The sequence below is a fragment of the Eutrigla gurnardus genome (genome assembly GCF_963514095.1).
Source record: "Eutrigla gurnardus genome assembly, chromosome: 7".
NCBI lineage: Eukaryota > Metazoa > Chordata > Actinopteri > Perciformes > Triglidae > Eutrigla > Eutrigla gurnardus.
The window spans coordinates 28,402,742-28,420,484 of NC_139921.1; the positions used below are offsets into that span (position 1 = coordinate 28,402,742).

Genomic DNA, 17,743 nt, shown 5'->3' on the forward strand with positions numbered 1-17,743 from the left:
TAATGTCCTCGTATTTCATTCACAGAGGCATTTGTTGGCAGAGACACAGCGAGAAGCTGAAAAAAAAATACAAAGCAAAGTGGGAATTAAGACGCAGGGGATGAAAGTATTTTCCCTTTACATTATGTATGAATTTCTAACAGCTCCAGTGCACTTTACCTCCGAGACAAAGATTGTTTAAATCAATGTTTCCCCCCTCATCATCAGTAAAGTACAAACCCTCCAGGTGACTTTTATTCCTCCTAACCACACACTTGAGATGTGTAAAACGTTTGGTCTAGTAACTCCAGGACTAAAAACAAGTCCAACTGGAGACATTCGGCCCCACCCTTCACCCCAACTCTTCAGGCTTCTGCCGCATTGCTTGTCACTCACGTTGCGAGCTCCGGCCGAGCTCGCCTATTGATTTGTATCTGTCTGGAGGAGATGCTGTCAACGGGGCTTTTAGCTTTATTTAAACACACACCACCTCCCGAGCTCCCCGCTGCTTCACTTTCACACACAGCTGGGACCCAAACAGCTTCAGGGGGGGGGGGGTTAACTGCCTCCCTCAAGGGCAACTAGACAGCAGTTGCCGAGCGAAGACAACGCCGTTCCATTTAGTTCACTTTCACAGCGGAGACTGGAAGGAAGAAAACAAACGAGGAACTAAAGAAAAACCTGGACGTCGTCCATCATCTTTATTTATGCGCTCTGAGAGACTCGTCAGCCACGCGGAGTGCATTTGCATCACCTGTGCTATCCATCATCTAGACTAAGTAGGCGAATAGCTACCGACTAGCTATAATCCCTTATTGATCCCACCTATCGAGCACTGTTCAGTCATGAAGGGGAAGGCGGCGTGTTCCAGGATGTTTAAGCCTGAGGATGATTGTTTCCGACGGTGCGAAATCGATTTGAGGAAAGGTTTCTCTAATAGTCGCCGACACACTCACGGGGGGAGTTACACTTGCTGCTCTGGACCCGCTAGTTGTTTCAGATCTGGTAAAGTTTGCATAAAAATGCAAATAGGATCACTTAACAGTAATGGGCCATGTGTCTTTCAGCGCCATCAAAGCCGAGATTATCTCCCCAAATCTGCTCTCAGCGTTATCAGCCTCGCCACTCGCACTGAAGTGTAGAGCACTAAGAAAAACATTGTTTTTCCCCCCTCTCAGCCACCAATAAAAACAGAGCACTAAAGCCCGCTCCCGCCCTCCCGATTGGCTGCGAGACCCTGCCAAAAATATGAGGCTGATTGGTTGTTGCTAAGCAGTCGGCTCTCTGAGAGGGTGGAAGCTTTTGGCGGTCTTCGCTCGGGCCGGCCCCGCCCCCCTCCAAGCGACGCCGTGAATGTAGAAGTGAAGGGAAAAACGAGTCGCTCAGAGCATCGAGTTCAACCTTACAGATGGAAACGAGGGTGAGCGAGACGGAGAAGAATCTCATTGTGAGAGGGGAGATCAAAGGGCTGTGTTGAGTCTTTGTACTCCAGATAAAGGATAAGACGGAGGAGAGAAGGGGGTCGGGGTTGTTGGCGAGGGGGGGGTCTCGGCAACTTAGGTATCATGATGGCAATGGAGAAAATGAGCAGCGGAGGAGGGGGAGGCGGAGGAGCTATAAAAAGAGTACTAAAGCGAACAATAAAAACAACTGGAACAAAACAAACAGCCCTACTGTATCATTTAGGCAATTTATTTTCCACGCCTGAGCCCCGAGACGCCGCCGCCGCGCTGCTCAACACCAAAGGGGTTGAACATGTGGCCTGTGGGGCGACTGCTGTGACGCCGAAGAAGAAGACGTTGGGATGGGCGAACGCAGAGCAAGAGAGAGACGGGGAAAGTGGCGAAGCCGCCAACAGACTGAGGGTTTGTTAGCGTCCTCGCCTGTAATGCTGTCAAAGTGTCATAATAGTGCAGAGAGTGTCTTCAATCACAAAGCGTATGGCGGAGCAGGGAGCCAATTAGCCTCGCTCTCACCAGACTCTACTCTGCTCCTCAGAGACACCCGGGATACACACACACAGAGACACACACACACACACACACACACACACACACAGAGACACACACACACACAGAGACACACACAACACACAGACACAGACACACACAGAGACACACACACACACACACACACACACACACACACACACAGAGACACACACACACACACAGAGAGACACACACACACACACACACACACACACACACACACACACACACACACACACACACACACAGAGAGACACACACACACAGAGACACACACACACACACACACACAGAGACACACACACACACACACACACACAGAGACACACACACACAGAGACACACACACACACACACACACACACACACACACACAGAGACACACACACACACACAGACACACACACACACACACACACACACAGAGACACACACACACACACACACAGAGACACACACAGAGACACACACACACACACACACACACAGAGACACACACACACAGAGACACACACACACACACAACACACACACACACAGAGACACACACACAGAGACACACACACACACACACACACACACACACACACAGAGACACACACACACACACACACACACACACACACACACACACACACACACACACACACACAGAGACACACACACACACACACACACACACACACACACACACACACACACACACACACACACACACACACACACACACACACACACACACACACACACACACACACACCGGCAGAACCGAGCTGCTGGTAAACACACTCCATTGAAAGAAGCAACCAGGATGTTTACACAGGCCAAGTCTCCAAGGAGCTAGAGCCGCCGCGCCGGACCAATTGCGACAGCCTTCCACTGCCAGGCCAGCCAATGGGAGCACCCCTTTTTTCCTCCCCGCGCTAGCCAATGGGCGAGCTGCTCTGCAGACGCTGAGCCAATGGCGGGCTAGAGCTGGCTGTAACCATGCAACAGCGAGCAGCCTGGGATGCACGCTGGAGTGTGGAGTTCTGCTGCCGCGCAGCTGCCACGCCAGCCAGCGAGAGGGAGAACAAAAATACGAGAGCGTGGGGAGCACGTGGGGAGAAAGTTATGGATGCAGCCTCTCCGAGCCGGGCCGCACCCAGCAGCACCACCAGCTGCACCAGCAGAGGGGGGCGACAGGAAAAAAATAGAGTCAAGTCAAGTGCATTCCTTTGAACTGTGCACATTCAAACAGATGAGCTTTGAAAACGTGTCTATATTCAGAGTAATCACAGTTTAATAATAATAATAATAATAATAATAATAATAATAATAATAATAATAATAATAATAATAATAAGGACAAATGAAGCCAAATAGTTTTAAAACCTTTCAGATAAGTGTAATCCTCCAGTCCAGTTCCATGAAACCAGAACCAGGTCTTCTTCTTTGGCAAACATGAATATGCTCCCATGTGTCTAACACCACTTATAATAAGACTAGATAAAACACACCTAATCCCAGATGACATAGCTATAACAAAAGCACTTAAACACAGCTTAATGTGACTTGATGGTTTATATATAATGTTGTTCTAACCCCGTTAAATAAACAAGCCTGTTTCCATACTAATGAGTACTTGAGTGACAGACTTGCGATGCGACGTCTGCTTTAAAAAACAAAAAAGAAAGAAAAATCCACTGACATCCATCGGGGTCACTGCAGCAGACCACCGCAGCAGAGAGCAAAGGGTGTGGTTTCAGAAAAACTTCTAGTGCTTGCAAAACACACACCATTTCAGAGCAATGCCATCACACACTCTCTCTCTCTCCCTCTCTCTCTTTTCCCTGCATAAGTGCTGCTCCAACCCAGTATCATCAACACACGTGGTAAAATCCAAACTCTATGGCGCCACGCTCCTGCCTGCCGATTGGCCGGGCTGCAGCTCCGATCCGAGGATCTGATTCGTTGTTGCCAAGCAGTGAGGAGCCACCGAGAGTGAAAACAAGGCAGCGTGGTCCTGCTAACTACCAGCTAACTCCTTGTTTTCATCCTCCCCTCCCTCTCCGAGCATCCCACCTTTTTGACTCTGCCCCACCCATACTGCAGTGCTGCAGGATGGGTCCTGCCGACTTACCAAAATAGCCACACTGACCTAATAAACTCATTCTTCTCGATAACATTATATGGAAAACAACTGTTTAACAATCAGATTCATGAAGAATGGGTTAGGATTTCTGTCAGCACACATGGTAATGAAACAACCCGAAAAACATCTTGCTTTAAAAAAAGCACAAAGTTAGAAACAAGAGAAGAAATAGCACCAGATACATACAAAAACATGGTTACAATGAGAGTAAAATAGGTTAAAAGAGATGATATAAGCTTGTTTGAAGTTTAGTTGGTGAAGTTTAACATTCAGAACTCTCTAATGTAAAAAATAAATAAATAAAAACAACCTGCTGTACACTAACTGAGTTCCAAAAACTGCGCTCAATTAAAACTTCCCAGAGGGAGTTCAATCATCTTCATCTCCACCTGTTATTTTGGGGGACAGTTGCTATTTATAAAACCCACAACATCTCCCTGGTTACATAAAGTGTACTACTGAAACAAAGTGAGAGGGAAAAAAACACAACAAGGAAATGAGCCCTCCCCTCCCAAAAAAAAAAAAAAAAGGAAAAATCTTTTCCTCCTCCTTCACCTAACTATAGCCAGACCCATGTGGCCAACTCAAATTCAGAGCACTAGCCTGTCTCTCCGACGCAATTGGCCGACAAGTCGCCCGGCTCGGCGGATTGGCTGTTGCTAAGCAGTAGGCTGGTGGGAGCCAGCCGGCACGCACGGCGGCCCAGAAGAGCTGTTGCGGCTACAGGGCCCTGAGGGGGGGTGGGGGGGGAGCAGGTTCAAACAAAGCTGCTGTCCTCTCCTCTCACCTCCAAGTGCTCCCTAAGGTGACGGAGGCCCTGATGGAGCGGAGGCATCAAACCTGGCAGCAGCGCCGTCACATGCATGATTCACACACACACACGGAAGTGTACGCACACACACACACACACACACATATATATATATATACGTACACCGAGACAGATGTAAACACCAAGTCTCCAGAGTTTGTAACGTATAGATGGCAGCGTTAGCTGAGGTGACAGCCGTCAGCTGACACCGCGGCAGCTTTCGTCACAAACCGAAGACCGGATCAAAGCGAACATCTAGAATATTTATAGATGACAGGATACAGGAAGGGGAGGGGGGGAGGGGGGTGCAAAAATAAATAAAAAAAACAACTGCAACTGATAGAAACTTAAGAAATATGACATCTGAGAGTAGATTTTCAAGCCGTCCACATGAAATGTTCATTCTTTAGAGAGTGTTTGAAGTGCTCCACTCCGAAAATCCAAATTTGGAAGAACAGTTTTATTTTTTAAAGGGGGCTTTACTGGAGGTACAAAAGTGTCAACAAAAGCAAGGTGGAGAGGGTTCATTAGTGCTGGATTTTGAGTCGTGAACAAGGTCGCACTTCTTTTCTCTTTCCCTGTAAAGTTGATCAAGGGTGTGTTAACAGTATTATCACCACCACAGGACCTGGTCTGTTTGACTTGGCAAAACAGCAGCAGCTGCAGGTAAAGCCTGGAAAGGTCACAGAAGCAAGTGGAGATATGTTTTTAAAAGGCTGACCTAATTAATGCTGGACATAAAACAGATTATTTAAAAAAAAAAAATGTATTGTTTCATCACTTAGACTCACAATTTAGAAGAAACCCTGCTATGTCTAAGTTCACGGTCGGCACTATTAACACAAACCACTCAGACGTTTTTTTGTTTAAAAGTGCTGCTGAACATGTTTTTCCTGACATTTTGGAAGTGTTTTGTTTTTTTGGGGGGGGCTTTTATTTAAATTGGCACGTTTGAAGGGGAAACGCACCTAAATCATGTTTCATTTCTTGTGACATTTTTAAAGTTCAACGCCAATTCTCTTGACAAATGGATGGAAACAGAGCATGGAGTGGAGAGTGTATACTCAAGGGGTGGCATTAAAAGGCAACGTGCCTGTGTGAAGGTAAGGGGGAAGGAGCGAGTGAGAAGATGAGAGAGAAACAGTAATTATGAGAGCGAGAGACAAAGACTAACCTTAATGCGAAGGGAGAGACAGACTTCTTCAACAAAAGACATGCAGACAGAGAGACAGACAGGATGTGAAGGCAGGTCTTACTGTTTGAATAAAAACAGAAAACCTTCCTCAAGTTCTTTATATTCTTACCTCGGAAAATAATCCTTCATCTTTCACACGTGTTGTTTTATAGACAAACAACAACAACAACAACAAATAATTCACTTGTTCATTGTTCCTGTATCTCTGGCCCACAAGCTAACTTTGTTAATTATTCATCTTGTTGACTTCTACATATCAGTGTTATTGTTTACTGTTGTCATGCAGTGGAAATCCATTCCCCGTCTGGTGATAAACTTAGACAGTTAAACTGTCACACTGGATAATGTGTTAATAGCATCAAATATCAATAAACCAAAATGAAAGAGAGAAATGAATACTTAAGTTAAAACCTTTGATGCGATGGACAATATATTCTAAATGTATTGTAAAGTGATCGATACGATGATTCAAAGCCAATAAGAGGGTGGCGAACTGTAAATATGAGGGGAAAGACCACGAGGAGGAGAAAAGATGCAGACACGGTGACAAAGTGAGAAAGGAGGGCAGCAGAAAAACAACAACAGGAGGTGACAGACACAGGTAGGTTCGCTGTATGGGAATCGACGTAGGCAGCGAGCAGTCGCAGGGTGTGACCAGCAGCGGCAGATGAACGCCCAGGAGTTTTCCTGCAGAGGCTGAGGTCCCCGGCAGGGGAATAGCCAGCTTGTATCAGAGTAAACTGCTCCGCTAATTACTTTAGATTTCATCTTGATACTGTGGTGAACTCAAAGTCCTTCACCATGTGTCACCCTCACACACACACATATAGATATTTCACCATTTCCTTGGTGTAAACACCACATCTGCACGGAGGTGTACACAGATTTCTTTCTTTCCTCCCTACACTATTTTCCAAAATAACAAAAAAATATGACAACTAATTAAACCTATTCGTCTCGACTTGAGCTCCACGGGGCCGACTGCACAGTGTGCTCAGTAAGCTTCCCGTTGTGACAATGCTGGGTTTGTATGACATCCCACATAACAACAAGGGGGTTATCAGAAAAGCTTTGCAGTTAGCCGCGAGATTAAATTCAAATAAAAGTGACGGCACAAACAGTGTTTTAGAAACACTTGAATAAAAACAACAACAAAAAAGGTTCGACTCTTGACAGTGTTTTCAATTTTCATTTTTTTCATACATTTTTTTTGCACATACAGCACATATAACCCGTCACAGAGAATAATTTAGCGAATGACCTGATGGGCTCCAACAAAAAGGAAGAAAAAATCCAGAAGCTGTACCACAAGTGAAAAAAAAGTATCTGTGATGGTCTTGGTAAACATTATGAAGAACACACTGCGCATATCATCTAAAAAAAAAAAAAAAGGTGGGCGTCAAACCTGCTGTTTACCAAAGACAAAATCAATTGCCCTACCCACTGCACCAAGAACTGCATCTCACTTTGGGCAGCAGCAGCTGCAGCAGCAGGTCTGACAGGGTGTCAGTGGTCTGCCTGTGGTCTGTGCGAGGCTGGAAACTTTTTCACTGACTGGGGATTTTCTCAGCCGAGTGACATGCCTGTGCATAACGGTCATGTAGTAATAACATGTGCTTGCCGTGTTTGACTTGCATCCTCGGTACCAAGTGGAGCACCAATCGAATGTTTGCTTTCCCCGTTCCCCAAGTTGGGACGATAATAGGTGCATTCAGTCAAAACACTTTAGATAGCGTGTGAAATATGTTGCAGAGCCACTTTGTGACAGTGATCATGTTCTCCTACTTTACTTTTTCTTAGCTCTCATCTGCTGACAAGTGATTGATGCAATGTGATTTTTATGTGATTCATTAATGGAAAGTAAATAAACTCGAGGGTGCAAACTGAATGAGTTAAATGTGGAGAGAAGGGCATGCATGCTCCTCCCTCCCATCACATCAAACTTCTGTTTATTTGTTTTAACTGATCCCACTGCAGTTTTTAACTTCCTCTCACATGTGAACTCAACCAGCTGCAGAGTTTTTTGTTAACGTGCATATAGGACATCGGTACAACTTCTAACAACACCACCCAAAATAACAACCAGGTACACGTCAGGTCGGTCACGTGCCGCAGCTTCACGGTGGGAAACATCGCTAGCGGTGACCGTTAACTGGCGGTCCGTTTGACAGGAACTAACTTCTCTTCGATAGCGGAGGCGTGTTTAGCCCGGACATGCCTAGCAGGAGGAACCGCTTACACAGCCTACTTCCAAAAGCACCCTTTTTTTTTCCAATGACGTTTTAAAGAGGCTAGTATGTGACATAACCACAAATAAATACACGTAGAATTTCCCTTTTTTAGCTGTGATTTTTTTTGTCGGACGTTTTACTTTTCACGTCATTCAAACTCGAAACGTAGTTCCGACACAAACAAGTCAAACTCGCAAGACACTGCGGTTTTTTTCAGGTTTTTTTTTTTAACGTTTAACTTTAACTTTTAAACGTTTCTTCCAAGATAATTTATCACAAAAACACGAGGAGATTAAAACAACGCGATAACACCTTTTAAAATAGGGCAGCCACAACAAGTTTTTTTGAGGGCAGCGCGGAGGGCGGAGGAATACTTGGCACGCGAGTCCAAAAGCACACGAACTGTAAGTTGGCCCAACAACAGCCGGCGAATGAGACGTTTAAACTAAATGAAAGGGAACTATTTTAATGACAGTTATGTGGGGGGGAATCCATATTTTGCTTTTTGCAGGTGTAAAAGATACGTGTCAAACTGTTAGTTGTTAGCTATCAGTTACTTTAACACTTTAAAAATAAAATGTACCTTGTCGGTTCGACGTTCACGTCACTTTCCCCGTTCGATTCGTCCGCCGACTCGTTCTCGTCATCCTCCACGGTAACGTCTGCTACAATGACCGGGGGGCCAACGTTCTCCAAGCCCCGCTCCATGACTCCCGCACCATCTTCCTCCGAGGTCGAACCCGAACCCCGGGCGACGGACTGGTGCTGCTCCCTCCCGACGACGACGGCGGCGGAGGCGGCGGCGGCGGCGGAGCCCTGGGCTTGCGTGGTCCCGAATCCGGCGAGCACTTTCAGTAACAGCAGGAGCACCAGGGAAATGCTCACGTTTCCAAAGTGAAGCCCCCTTTCCATTTGTAAGCTCGGCACATTAGTGAAGCACGAGATTCACATGCCACGGGTCTTGTAAAGCTGAACATAAAAAAAAGTTTAAAAGAGCAACGGAAAAAAACAACACCTGCGAAACTAGAAAAGAAAACTCCGTTGGTGTCTTGTAAAACGCCCTTTCCAATCTGTTCTTTAAGTAAACATAAACAGCCACTGGGACACCATGTTATTCCCTTTATACTTCACTCAAGACTTGCCTTGGTAACGCTAAGTCCCGCCTTGTTTCTACACTGGGATTGGACGGTAAAACCCCTACGTTCGTAAAAAAGGCATGTAGCCGTTCCTCATTGGTCCGTTCGCCGTCAATCACGCGCACTCGCATACTAAGCAGAATGCGATTGGACCAGAGCGCCGTCGCTCAAAAGGGCGGGTGTAGAATGTTCCAGCCCCCCAAACAGTGCACCCCATTGGCTGATCCCGCGTTCGTCAAGACGACGCAGGCGCACTGGAGGGCTGGCACACAACGAAAGCAGAAGATGACGCAAAAAAATCCCCGATGTCGATTCCCGTGGCAGATGCGTGATTGGTGGGATGTGTCGTCGTCCGTCCAATGAGGGACGACGCCGAAACGAACGACGACGCCATTGGTCGATTTCTGCCCTGTTGACCAAACGTCAGCGCTCACATTCGACACCCGAGCTGTCATTCAGGAGTAGTTGTCATGTCGGACGACATAAAACCATCAACGTGGCTTCACTGTGGAGGGACGTTTCCTGGTTCCTGATCACGGGTTCTAATCTCACTTTCGTTTGAACAAACATGGAGGGTATGACATAAAGTCAATGAGAGGATTAAAAATATATATATTTTTTAAAGGAAATATATATAAAGCATACCAGCAACGAAGATTTCAAATTAATGTTTTCATAATAATACAATGACAGCTGCTTTAAAAGTATCACCATTTTGAGTGCCGTGCAGATAGTTGCTCAATGCGTATAATATATATTTTAATAATGAATGTTGTGAACCCAGTTGGCAGCAGTCGTTTGCAGCAGAATTAAGAAGCTTGTGTTTCTAGCGCCCCCGTGTGACCATAAAGGAGAACGGCACCATCAAGGCTTTTTTTTGGTCTACTGTTAACTTTACATTTACATTTACATTTAGGTCATTTAGCAGACGCTTTTGTCCAAAGCGACTTACAATAAGTACATTTGTCAAAAGAAGGAAACAAAGAAACCACAACGTATCATTGCCGATAAAGTAAGAGCTAAAAATAGAACATAGAACTTTGGTTGCAAAGTATCTGTAAAACAATATATTGAAAATAAATCTGTACAGGCCTGGTTTATTTATATATATATATTTTTAAATTGTGTATAAATTAGGAAAATAGTCCAAAACGCAATAATCCTACAATACTAACCTAATATTTCTGCACAGCTAAAACCAAATTGAAGACTTAAACACTTATTATGAAAATTGCCATTTTACATTACCCTGACAATTGACTTGATTGATAATCGATTCATTGGGTATTTTTTGGGACCAAGTCCGTGACAAGAAGTACATTTTGTGTTAAATAAATCCACGTTTGGGAGCTTGAATCAGTGTGCGGACCTTTATTATTTCTTCTAAGAAGTACACTTCACAGAAACATGAGAAATAAGAGACGGAGACATTCTGTTATCATTCCTGTTTTGTATTGTTGACAAAGAGAAAAATGGTACCATCGCATTAAAATGATTATCACAGTCATTCGGTAAAGACAACAATGAGAGGAAACCACTGGTGCAAAAACATCCAAACATGGTGCACACAACCCACATTTTCACATCGTCATGGACAAATCTGCCTTTGCTAGATTTTATCTCCCAGATGTTCTCCTGAGTCTCTCAGAGCTGCACACAGAAAAACATAAAACATACAGAAGTAACACCATGTAAGGCATCATGAGCCAAAAGGCAGAGTTATACAACACATTGACAGCTGCACTATACGTTTTATTAAGACTTCAATAATCTTAAAACGTTCAGAAGATTCAATTAAGTCGTGACCTTGTGAAAAACGACATATTTTTGCTGCACACAAATTAAACCAATCATCGTTTGTCTTTGACAGATGTAGAATATTGGAATGGCTTTCCTATAATCTGATTAATGCAGATCAACACAAACGTAACAGTGATTCTGAGTGTTCCAACAATATTAACCAGTTCATTTTTGCTACATCTGAATTAAAAAAAAGAAAAGAAAGTCTGTTTTCTGTTGCTTTGGCGTGCCGAGGCACATAAAACGTACGTGTGCTGGTTCAGACTTGAGGTACATCAGTTCACCATTATCATTAAACGGCACACCTGCCCATCGTCGTTACCCACGGAATGCTCCACACGTCTCTTTATAGCTATTTAAGTTGACGGCACGAGGCTTTAGTGACCAGATGGCTTGTGTGAGGAAGAACTTGTAATACATGTAAATTACAGGCACCAAAAAAAGAACGAGCCAGCACGGTTGGAGGGAGGAACATGCATGGAAGAACACACATTCAGCAGGTTTGTGTTTTGTTAAATAGTGAGGCTGCAGGCTAGTGCAACTGTACAGGAACAGCTGTTGAAACTCCAGAATCAACCGCGGAGATTTCCCAAACTCTGAAATCGGATCATTGCTCCATGGCAACAGAACCGCTGAGAAGAAACTCCCTGGCCAGAGACAGAGACGCAGTTAAAGGTTAATCCAAAATATGTGCGCTGTGCCTTTAAGGAGAATCTCCTGTGACAGAACGGAGTCGTTTCCAGGTAGAAATCCTCAAATGTTCATTTTAAATTACACCCGTCTAACCAGAAGACTTCGTCAAGTGCAACTCCAAGAAAAGAGCACCAACATCTGTTGGCAAGTAAGTGTTGAGATGATGAGATATTGTACAAGAAGAAACATTTCCAAAGTAAAACAGGAAGTGCGTGCTACACAGTATGTTAGTTAAATCAGTATAACTTCCCGATGTTTAACGTTACTCCTCCTTCTGTCATTTAAACAGAACGCCTTGAAGCCATATCATCTCTTCACTTTGACGTACGATTATGAGCTTTTAAATGCAACTTTATTAGGACTTAGAATATCATTTCAAGGCACACCGAAGTTTCCCTCCTCACCGATTCGCCACGCTGGCTTCTAATTACAGGAAGAGCCGACGCTCCCAGTGAGACCAGGCGGCCGAACTGGAACAAAAAGTCTAATCGCTAAGCACATCAGTAAAACTTGATTTCACTCATCAGGCACTTTGAAAAAACTGGGTGTCAGAAGCTCCACCTTTAGGATGAAGAAAACCAAGATCCTCAATTGCATTTGTTTTTTTTAAATGTGTGAAAAAAACAGTTTGGTTCGGTTCTGCAAACACAGTCTGAGACCGGGTGGAAGTGGTGAACACGGCACTTGTGGGTAAAGTGAGGTCATTGGAGAGGAGGGGGGGAGGGGGGGCAGTGGAATGAGGTCTTCAGTTGACTGGAGGATCTCGAACCTGCACGCTCCCATCCTCCATGCCGAAGTAGGCCCGTTCAGCCATGCCGACGAAGAGCCCCGTGTCCACCACGCCTGAAGGGGACACACACAGACGTTTCAGTCAAACACTGTTTTTAAAGCCCATGTTTTAAAGTAGAATCTTCCTCAGCGTTGCTGGTTCCGTGCCATTCAAGGGTCTTGCACCGATGCTTCCCGTTTTTCTGGGAGGCTGCATGTGATGCTGAATATTCACCGTCACATAACAACGTTTGTCTTAATAAACCCGAGGCGGCGCCTCACCTGGAATCATCTTGATGGCAGTGTTGACCTCCTTCCAGTTCTCAGAGCGCTCAAACTTCCAGTCCAGGATGAAGTTGCTGTTGTCGGTGACGACGGGACCCTGAGAGCCAGAGAGAGTCGGGGTCATACCTCCATGTAGACACCGACACCTTCATCAATCATGGCTGAAATAACCACCTTCGCTGCTTTGTTCGTGTTGTATCAGAGTTCATAACGTCACCCAGAGGTGCTCGGAGAATTTCACCAAACTCAGCTCTATACTCCATTTGGAGATGAGTGGAATAGTCTGCAGCCATTGGTTGAAATGTGAGTTACATCACCAGTGTGTGCTTAAGACAAACAAAACAAGGAACTAGAAGTCCAAAAGGGTTTAGTTACATCTGGATTGATATTTCAGCCAATCATTTGGTCCAGAGGAGACTGCAGGTCAATTTAAGTTCTAAATTTTATTAAACCACCCCCTCCCATCATTCTTAACCTGGACCTTAAGAGACCCACAGGACCCTGGAAAGAGAACCAGCAGGATCTAAAACGCAGAAACAGACCCAGAAGGATTGGGAAAGAGAGATGTAAATCCTCCACTCACTGCTTTACTGACAGCCATCCGTAAGTTGGCCTCGCCTCCGAAGCGCTTGGCTATCGTCCTGGAGACGGGAACGTACGCCATGGGGATCACCTCGATGGGAACCCCCTTCTTCCACTGCTGGCCCAGAGCCTTGGAGTCCTTCCTGGGGGAGATAAGAACCGAATCTGGGACTCTCTCTTACATAGATGCAGATTAAAAGTACAGAGATCTTGTATTTTATAAGAGCGTATCCGTAGTTATTAAACACAGTGAAGCTTTCTACGAGTCCACGTCGCTCCAACACAAACACGTTGTCTCCGCGTTGAACTTCTCTCGCGTTAAAACTGTCGAATACAAACCTGAAATCTGCGATGACGACAAAGTGTTTAGCGCAGCCGGCGACAATCTTCTCCTGAGTCAGGCAGCCGCTGTGAGACCAAAGAGAGGAGTGTGAGACGGGAACCAGAGGAGGAGACGCCGGCTCGGTTCTGCCGTATCCAACCGGACTCACCCTCCTCCTTTTATCAGCGTGAGATCGGCGTCCACTTCGTCCGCTCCGTCGATCGCCACGTCCAGCTGCGTGGGAGCAACGGCAACGTATCAAAGCAAATGCAACCATTTTTTATCCACGTTTACAAAAAAAATCACAACAGGCGGCTCCACCGGTTTGGGTTTCTTTTTCTCCCATCATTTTCAACTACACTCCCAATTCAAGCCGAGCGGATCTGAGCGCCCTCATTTCCGTGGCGTTCAGATCGTGTCGTAAGGAGCTCATCGTACCTCCGGGTGCCGGTCCAGATCCGACAGCGTGAGGCCGTGCTGCAGGATCAGCTGACGAGCCTGCGGGAGGACAAACGGGACTTTACATACATTTGTGAAAATACATGAAAACAGTTATGACGAATGCATCTTCTCAGAGTCTGTTGTGTCATTTATGTGCTGGTTGTGTGTGTGGTAACGAAGCCACAATGTTACAGCACATGCCGTTACTAAATACTGCGTCTACAGCGTTACGAAAAATAACGTGTCAAGTGGAAAGTCTAAGCATTGCAAACCAACCTGGAAGGAGGTGGGCACACACACGATGTTGAGTTTCTCCTGACGAACCCTCTCGGCTGGAACGAACAACACATAAAGTGATGAATAAAAGGAGCATGAATGTGTTCACCTTAAAGAGGGGAAGCTTCAGGATATATGGAGGTACGTATCCGGTTTGGAGCAAAAACCTTAAAAAGCCCCGCTATATTTAGAATATTTTCACAGCTTTATCTCGTCTTGAGAGCTACAGTCTACGCTTTTGAGTGGAAACTGTAGCCGATATTTGTGTTCTCGCCAAAGCAACAACAACCAAACAGTAATTTCACCTTGCAGGGCCGTGGGGGGGCTACCACTGTCTTAATTGGTTCGTTTTTGTTTGTGTTATTGTGTGATTTTGCTCAATCTGAACCAACCAAAGTCAAACAATAACAGAAACAACACAGAAGCAGCGGTAGACCATCAACTCCTTTGTTTCTGTGGTAAAAAAAATACTGGTTTATTTCCAATAGAGTCTGGTGGCTTCGGCAAGAGCATAGCGTCAAAGAAAAGACGTTTTTCTGTGCGACAAATAATGACATAAAAAGATGATTAGAAATCATAAGGTCTCCTCACATTAATAAAGAATAAATACATCTTAAAAAAAGGTTGTTTAAAGGAGTCATAACCTGGTTTTATACGTATCCAGCCCCCCTTGGATCGCTTTGGATCAATTCGTAAAACGTATTAGTTTTACGAATAAATTTAAATTAAGTTTAATCAAACATTGAGCTTGTTCTGACCCTTTTTCGTACCGCGATTTTATCACGCGAGGTTTTGACTGGTCCGGATGTGCATTGTATAATATGTAATGAGGCGCGCGTTGATTCGCCGCAGGAAGGACAGAGCCGGGGGGGCTTGCCTGCATGCAGACTCCAAAACATAATGGCGGCGCTTCGGCAATTTCAGGTAGCGGACGGGGCGGGGTTGGGTGGTGAAAGAGGGGTGGGCTTATGCAAGTAGCCGCCACGGTGACGTCACCGAAGGCGCAGAATCAAAATCTCGTGCTTTAGGAATGCACACCCTTGTGTGCTATTCCTGTTCGGAAAAAGAGCAGAAGCGAAAAAACGGCGCCACTTTCAAACTCCAGCCTTTCAGGCAAGTTTCAACTGAGGTCAAACACAGATATGCATGTTTTAACAAGAGAAATTGCGATTTCCTGGTGATGACTCCTTTAAAAATGTCCATTTTCCACTTTTTTCAAAATCACTCCTGACGATTATCCAGATAACAGAAATTCACCACGATCAACGTATTGCGAGTGACATCGAGCTCCGCAATAAAATCCTATCGCACAAAACATGCCGATTATTCCCTTCAAGCACTGGTAATAAAGATATAAATATCACTGCCTCTGCTGTATTTATCAAGAATGTCACTTTTATCCAAATATTTCACAAGTATAACGTTTTAATCTTCATTTCTGAGACACGGATCACATCTTCACTCACCCAATCTGTCCACGGCGTAGACGATGGTCGACCCGCTGCCGACTCCAACCACCTGGTTGTTCTGTGAGACAAAACAAAAACTCAACCTGATGCAGCCATGTGACATCTCCCACCAGGACCCTGGAGCTGGTCTGGAGCTGGTCTGGAGGTGGTCTGACCCTGACCTGACTAGCAGTGTGTTGAAAATGTTGTATAGATGTGATATTCATGTGTTTATTGTGCATGCATACACAAGTCTGATACCACAGACTCAAGAAAATACAAGTTAAACAAAGTTTAAAAAGGATTTCTTTCAGGACTTCTGTTTTTCTTGCATCTTTATATTAATTTGTCCACATGTCGATATTTTGACTTCCTGCTCCATCACAGGTCACATGATATGATCTATACTTGTAAGCTGATTACACATCCACCTGTATGTCTTCTGTTAGTTCAGGTACCTGGTTTCATAATCACGCATCACGTGTTCTTCCTATAGAAACACACTGAGCCGTGGTTTAGCTAGCAGCTAACACACGAGCTGTAACATTAGATGAGAAGGGTAAATCATTAAAAAAGTTAGCCCACTAACTGTTATCCCGGAATAAACACGCTTAACTCCGAGCTATTTACATTCCACCGCGCGAGGTAGCAAGCTAGGCTACATTGCGAGCTAACTCCGCTAGCATCAGTTTAGAAAGGTAGCTAATAACGGCTACACAGCTGGATTTTAACTACAAGCTAGCCGGCTGTGGACTCATGTGGGCCTGTTTACGTTAACGGTGCGTCCCGGTTCGGGGTACCTGGACGTGGTTGTCCACGGCGGCGTAGGCGGCCAGTTTCTTCGCTTCCTCTGCCATGCTAGCGGCGGACCGACCGACGGGACGAGAGGGAGTCTGGCTGCTCCGGGATGCTGAGGAGGAGGAGGAGGAGGAGGAGGAGGAGGAGGAGGAGAGAGCTGCTGCGAGGTGAAACTTTTTAGAGAGGGAGACCCACCTCTGGAGTCTCATGACCCGGCCCCTTCAGGACTCACAGGGACGGAACCGCAAACAGAGACAGGAAGTTAAACTGCTTTTAATCCACCTGTCCCTTATCAGTTGACTTGGAGATCTGCGCTTATCTGCGCAGGCGCAGAACAGGCTGCACGCTTTTTGTTTGTTACATGGATTTCTTTTTTTGGTGGAGGTGTTTTTGTGTAATATATCTGTGTGAGTCTGGACTCTTTTAAAGCAGGCCTGGACACTTTTTTCTTGTTATGATGCTGTGATATGATGCGATGTTTTTCTGTCTATGCTTTTATGCTTTTTTTATTTATTTATTTTAATGTAAGCACTCTGAGATTCACTGAATAAAAAGTGCACTACCAATACAATTTTTGATCATTATCATTATTAATGTAGATTAAAAAAGTATTCATATTTTTACACAGTGATGGAGCTGAACTTCTACAGTTTGTCCTGAGGGTGGCGCCAGAGGAAAAGCCATAGGGGGGGGTCAAGAAATATGTAAAAGGTTCATCCCTTTGGGAGCATGACTCTGAGATTTTAACATTGGGAGGTTTCCTTGAGTGCAAAGGGTTATTTGTGCAGAGACATAAAACAACCACAATAGAGCATAATATGACTATATAGAGACATAAAACAACTACAAAGAG

At 45.0% G+C, this 17,743-nt stretch overlaps 2 protein-coding genes across 3 annotated transcripts in view; both read right to left on the reverse strand.

Moving 5' to 3' along the window:
- Nucleotides 1-9,460, reverse strand: part of eif2ak3 (eukaryotic translation initiation factor 2-alpha kinase 3) — a 29,896-nt gene extending 20,436 nt beyond the window's left edge. For both annotated transcript variants that reach the window (XM_084014252.1, XM_084014251.1), the window contains exon 1: nt 8,925-9,460. In XM_084014252.1, the coding sequence (XP_083870378.1) occupies nt 8,925-9,253 (329 nt within the window). In that variant the 5' untranslated portion in view covers nt 9,254-9,460. The remainder of the gene's footprint in view (nt 1-8,924) is intronic.
- A 1,453-nt stretch (nt 9,461-10,913) lies between these two features.
- rpia (ribose 5-phosphate isomerase A (ribose 5-phosphate epimerase)) lies at nt 10,914-17,168 on the reverse strand. The gene is made up of 9 exons (XM_084012632.1): nt 16,893-17,168; nt 16,111-16,171; nt 14,645-14,700; nt 14,366-14,425; nt 14,097-14,161; nt 13,945-14,013; nt 13,607-13,748; nt 13,021-13,120; nt 10,914-12,813 (listed from the first exon to the last, which is right to left on the reverse strand). The coding sequence occupies exons 1-9, from the start codon at nt 17,097-17,099 to the stop codon at nt 12,716-12,718; spliced, it is 858 nt and encodes a 285-aa protein (XP_083868758.1). The 5' UTR covers nt 17,100-17,168; the 3' UTR covers nt 10,914-12,715.
- Between the last annotated feature and the right edge of the window lie 575 nt (nt 17,169-17,743).

What these genes read in the sequence shown, in the direction of transcription:
- rpia (XM_084012632.1), bottom strand. Translation starts at nt 17,099, where the DNA reads ATGAGACTCCAGAGGTGGGTCTCCCTCTCTAAAAAGTTTCACCTCGCA. An exon ending in CCGTGGACAACCACGTCCAG is followed by an intron (nt 16,172 to 16,892) that starts GTACCCCGAACC and finishes TTTGTCTCACAG; the next exon opens with AACAACCAGGTGGTTGGAGT. An exon ending in CTACGCCGTGGACAGATTGG is followed by an intron (nt 14,701 to 16,110) that starts GTGAGTGAAGAT and finishes TGTTCGTTCCAG; the next exon opens with CCGAGAGGGTTCGTCAGGAG.